The following is a 5,061-nucleotide window of genomic DNA, read 5'->3' as shown; positions in this document are numbered from 1 at the left end:
CAAAGGAATTCATTGACAAAAGGAACAAGAACAGCCTAAGGAGGTAGAGGGAACCCTGCCCAAACACTGCATGGCCCAAATCGAAGATGGAGGCCTATTTTCTGCAAGAGACCGCATAAAGATCCAAAAAACACAGCTGAAGGGGAGCTTGATCAATCCAAGTGTACTCCGGGTAACGTCTCACAAGCAACCCAACCACTCCATTCATCCGGAACAATTGAGAAAACCACAGATAAAATTCTATACATTTATATGTCACAAATGATAATCGACGTGATTCTAAAGCGGATTCTAAAAAATAGATTACAAATTCTCTAGAGCTGATTCTGAAAAATATACGGCAAGTGCGCCCAATAGAATATATCAATCACGTAAGAATACATGTGAAGAATTGATAGAAAATTGGATAAGGGTTTGTCGGTTAAGATTGGAAATGGACAGGCCCAACTGACCAATTGGGCATGGACGGGCCTCGACTGCCAATATTGCTGAAAAATGACTAAAGAAGTTTTTTTTCCATCACATCTTTGTCTAATAATAATAAAATAAAAAATATTCATTCTCGTAATATATTTCTCGAGAAGAGGGGAAAAATTGTGAGATGGGAATAAAAGTAAGAAAAAGTAAAAGAGCAGTACGGTAGAGTTTGAAAGCTAATATATTTATATATATATATATTTTTTTTAAATTTTGATAAATTCTTTCGAGGATAATTTTTGGTGTCGTTCATTAGTTGAAAATTGTGGGATGTACATCTATCTAGTACAGAAATTTAACAAGGAATTATGTTCAACAAAACCAGTCCTCCATCATTTAAGGTAAAACTAATTATAGGGCCTGCCTTAAACCACACTTATTTTTTAACGAATTTAGCTAGTTTGAATTGGTTATTTTTGTGTTTGTATATAAGGAGAGTTTGAGCTGCTAATGCATTCAAATCAATTCTTATTTCTTAGAAGTTTGGAAATTTGAACCAAAAGAAAATAAGGCAAGATAAAAGAGGAGACGGGAACTAGAAAGGATGGGATTGATATCAAAGTTTATGGCATTAATGCCATTGTTGCTATTGTTGGTGTCTAACGCTACCGTTGATGCTACTAGCGGTGTGTTTGATATTACGACATTTGGTGCCAAACCTAATGCTGATGCTACTCAAGTACGTGTACATTTGTTTAAGTTGAAAAACCAAAATTTCATTTTGTACAAAATATTTTTCTCAAATGAAATGGTTGAATTCACAGGCTTTAGTAGATGCATGGAAGGAAGCATGTGCTTCGGCTACTCCAAGTAAAGTATTGGTTCCAAAAGGAACTTATCAATTAGGAGAATCCAGGCTCAAAGGTCCATGTAAAAGTCCTATTGAGCTTCTAGTTGAAGGAACATTACAAGCTTCTCCTACCGACACGGAAGGAGATGGGTTGCTTGTTATGGAATACGTCGATCATTTGACATTGGCTGGTACTGGAGTTTTCGATGGCCAAGGAAAAGCTGGTTGGGAAAAGAATGATTGTCACCTGAAGAAAGAATGCAAAAAGCTTCCCATGGTAAATGCTCGTACTACTTTAATTATAAAAAGAACTCATAATTTGGGTTAGCACGATGTGCTTTAACATGGGAGTGTTTTTTCTTTGTTTGTTTAAAATGGGCAGAATTTGAAGTTCAATTTCATCACAAATTCGATAGTGAAGGACATAACTTCGTTGGATAGCAAGAATTTTCATATCAATGTTTTGGCCGGCAAGAATCTTACCTTCGATCACCTGAAAATTACTGCACCACACAATAGTCCCAACACCGATGGAATTCACTTGGGCGATTCAGAAGACGTTTACATTCTCAATACCGCAATCGCAACGGGAGATGATTGTGTATCTGTAGGATACACTAACAGAAAAATAACCATTAGCGATGTTACTTGCGGACCGGGACATGGCATTAGCATAGGCAGCTTGGGCAAGTATAAAACTGAAAAAGAAGTGGTAGGAGTTACCGTGAAGAAATGCAAATTAATCGGTACTACAAATGGTGTCCGGATCAAATCATGGCCAGATTCTGCCGTCTCATACCCAGCCTCTGACATGCATTTTGAAGATATTGAAATGGATAATGTTGCTAACCCTATCATCATAGATCAAGAATATTGTCCATGGAATCAATGCAACCGAAAGGTGTGTATTAAAATCGAACCTCCTTGGTTTCCAACTTATTATCTTTTGAACAAGTATTAATTAATGTTTATTTTGAACATCCAGGTTCCATCAGCAATTAAGATTAGCAAAGTTAGTTTCAAGAACATCAGGGGCACATCTTCAACTCCGGTTGCAGTCAAACTTGTTTGCAGTAAAAGTAATCCATGTGAGGATGTGGAAATTGCTGATATTGACCTCACTTATAGTGGTAAAGAAGGGCCAATTGTGTCTGAGTGTGCAAATGTGAAACCGACAATTTCTGGAAAGCAGAACCCTCCCATCTGTGCTAAACCAGCGCCACCTGAGACCACTCCGTCAACTGATTGAATAATCTTTTAACGCCGACAAATGTTTCAAACCATTCTTCCTATCATTTTTATTTTAGCCTTCAAAATTAGGTTTACAGCATGCCATGATGTTGGGCATGTTTTCAATAATTATAATTTTTTACATTTAGGAGAAATAATGTAACGATTCTATTCTCTACTCTAACAAAGTCGCTACCACATATATGACATAATTGTTTAAAATTTAATTGAATAACTTGATAGGTTGAGTTATGTCTGAAAAATTGCTTTTCAGCCAAACTTCTACTCAAAGATCACTAACTTGTTAGGAGAAAATTGATTAGGTGGAAAGGACTTACCGATCTATCATACTATTTGTGGAGCTTCCTTGTAATGGTAAAATTACAAATGGAAAGAATTTATATCTAATAAATATGTTTGAAAACAGCACAATAGAGATTCATTAAAATTTCACAATATACAATTTATTAAAAAAAAAAAAAAATCGAGGAAGGCTTCATTTATAATTTAATTCATTCAAAATTAATCATCATTGGAATTAACTTAGAAAACAATGACAAAAATTGGAACAAAAATATCATTTGATTCGTTTTGTTGATCCTTCAAAAAAGAAATAAACAAAGTTTCATCGTTGACCGAGAGCTAACGTTTGAAACTTTAGGCTATCTGGACACATACTTCGTGAAATGATTCAGGTGTAGCAATCAACCATTCTAGAAAGATCTTAAAGATTCTAAGGTCAAGAGTAATAAAGGAAAATAAAAAAATTCTAGAAAGAGTTCAAATATTTATTCGAAGTTCCATTGTTGACCGAGAGCTAACTCTTTGGGCTATCTGGACACATACTCCCTGAAATGGTTCAGGTGTAGCAATCAGCAAGTCTAGAAAGTGAGGACAAGAGTAACAAAGGAAAATGACAAGAGTATTAACCGAAAATAAAACAATTCTAGAAAGAGTTCAAATATTTATTACATCTACTATTGGATTCAAAAAAAAAAAAAAAAGCTTATGCCTCGGACAATTTGTCTAGGAAAAGACAGATAAGGATGAAACTTAAGATATTAAACATAACAATTTTTTTTTTTTTTTGTTTGTTCTTGAAGATAATTGTATTTCTTTTGATTTGATTGAGTTATTAATCCCCTATTATTGCTATGATACAAGGGGTAACAAAAAAAAAAATCTTTCTTTAATTTGAACTCAACCCATAAAAGATCCTTCCATTCTCAAATAAAAAGAGAAGAGAAGAAATCCTACTTTCATACATTATCTTAATGAAATTATATGTAATGATCAATAAATAAAGTTTAATTGGATCTATAAACGTATCAAAATTTTGTAAACATATCAAAATTTTGCTGGGTCAGAAAGGGAGAAGTACAAAATTTTGCTGGGGACGAGAAAGGGAGCAGTACTTTGGTTCTGATTCAGCCTCCATTGATAGCACTGCCCGGTTGAAAATGTCAGCTTATTAGTAGAAAAGCTTCGACGAGGACGAAGATCAACTCGAGAAGCCTCGACGATTAGAGACCCCTACTCTCTCTAGTCAAAATGTTAGTTCTTCTTCTATGATTCCACGCTTTAGGTTTGGACTTGAACGATTTAATGCGAGACCCTCGAGAGAGCGTAAGAATTATGTATCAATGTGTGATGTTCATAATTATTGTTCTAGTTGTATTCTATGCTTGTTGTCATGAAATCAAGTCCATTTTATATTCTTCAATTGGTATTGGATATAAAAAAGGTAAAATGAATGAAAAAGCTCGATGATTTATAATAGAATGTCGAAGAAAAGGAGTGTCTAACACACTAAAAAAGAGCTTAAAATCGAAACCCTAATCTAGGACGTTTGAAGAACGTGCTAAAAAAAAGAGTAACGTTCTTCGAAATTTTCCTGGGGAATGACCATGCTTTATGATTTAGAATAGAATGTCGAAGAAAAGGAGTGTATAAATCGGTAAAAAAGTGCTTCAAATCAAAACCCTAATCCGAAACGTTTCAAGCCCGTGCTAAAAAAAAATTGAGTAACGATCGATGTTTTTCGTAATTTTCCTGGGGAATGATCAAGCTTGATGATTTAGAATGGAATGTCGAAGAAAAAGAGTGTATAAAACAGTGAAAAAAGTGTTTAAAATCGAAACCCTAATTTTTGATATTCTATTCTAAATCATCAAGGTTGATCATTCACCAAGAAAATTTCGAAAAACAACAACCGTTACTCAGTGTTTTTAGCACGTGCTTCAAAAGTCCCGAATTAAGTTTTTTGAAATTCTCTTGGGGAATGATCAACCTTGATGATTTAGAATAGAATGTCGAAGAAAAGGAGTGTATCAAATAGTTAAAAAAAAAAAAAAGTTTAAAACCGAAACCCCAATTTTATTACCGTTTCCTACATTTTTTTGACCCTTCTCCAGTTGCTTTTGACGTTATTGAGGGCATTTTAAGTTTGTAAGACTCCTATTTTCTCAAACTAAATATTTTTTTAGCTAAAACTAGGAGTAATCAATATGTTTAGCTAAACTAAGTTTAATAATATGTCCTAAGAGCACCTATAGAATAGTTAC

At 34.2% G+C, this 5,061-nt stretch overlaps 1 protein-coding gene across 1 annotated transcript; it reads left to right on the top strand.

Annotated features, from left to right (window-relative positions):
- The first annotated feature begins 1,003 nt into the window (after nucleotides 1-1,003).
- On the top strand, nucleotides 1,004-2,669 carry LOC111450616 (exopolygalacturonase-like). The gene is made up of 4 exons (XM_023090829.1): nucleotides 1,004-1,156; nucleotides 1,242-1,544; nucleotides 1,650-2,168; nucleotides 2,253-2,669. The coding sequence occupies exons 1-4, from the start codon at nucleotides 1,022-1,024 to the stop codon at nucleotides 2,514-2,516; spliced, it is 1,221 nt and encodes a 406-aa protein (XP_022946597.1). The 5' UTR covers nucleotides 1,004-1,021; the 3' UTR covers nucleotides 2,517-2,669.
- The last annotated feature ends 2,392 nt before the right edge of the window (nucleotides 2,670-5,061 follow it).

This window comes from Cucurbita moschata, unplaced genomic scaffold (assembly GCF_002738365.1).
Source record: "Cucurbita moschata cultivar Rifu unplaced genomic scaffold, Cmos_1.0 Cmo_Scf00012, whole genome shotgun sequence".
NCBI classification, from domain to species: domain Eukaryota; kingdom Viridiplantae; phylum Streptophyta; class Magnoliopsida; order Cucurbitales; family Cucurbitaceae; genus Cucurbita; species Cucurbita moschata.
The sequence above is the reverse complement of the archived record's forward strand: the minus strand, read 5'-3'. Positions and strand labels throughout refer to the sequence as shown.

Excerpts from the sequence above, each read along its gene's own strand:
- LOC111450616 (XM_023090829.1), top strand. The coding sequence starts at position 1,022 with ATGGGATTGATATCAAAGTTTATGGCATTAATGCCATTGTTGCTATTG. Across the intron at positions 1,157-1,241 it reads CTAATGCTGATGCTACTCAA|GCTTTAGTAGATGCATGGAA; the intron begins GTACGTGTACAT and ends TTGAATTCACAG. Across the intron at positions 2,169-2,252 it reads GGAATCAATGCAACCGAAAG|GTTCCATCAGCAATTAAGAT; the intron begins GTGTGTATTAAA and ends TTGAACATCCAG.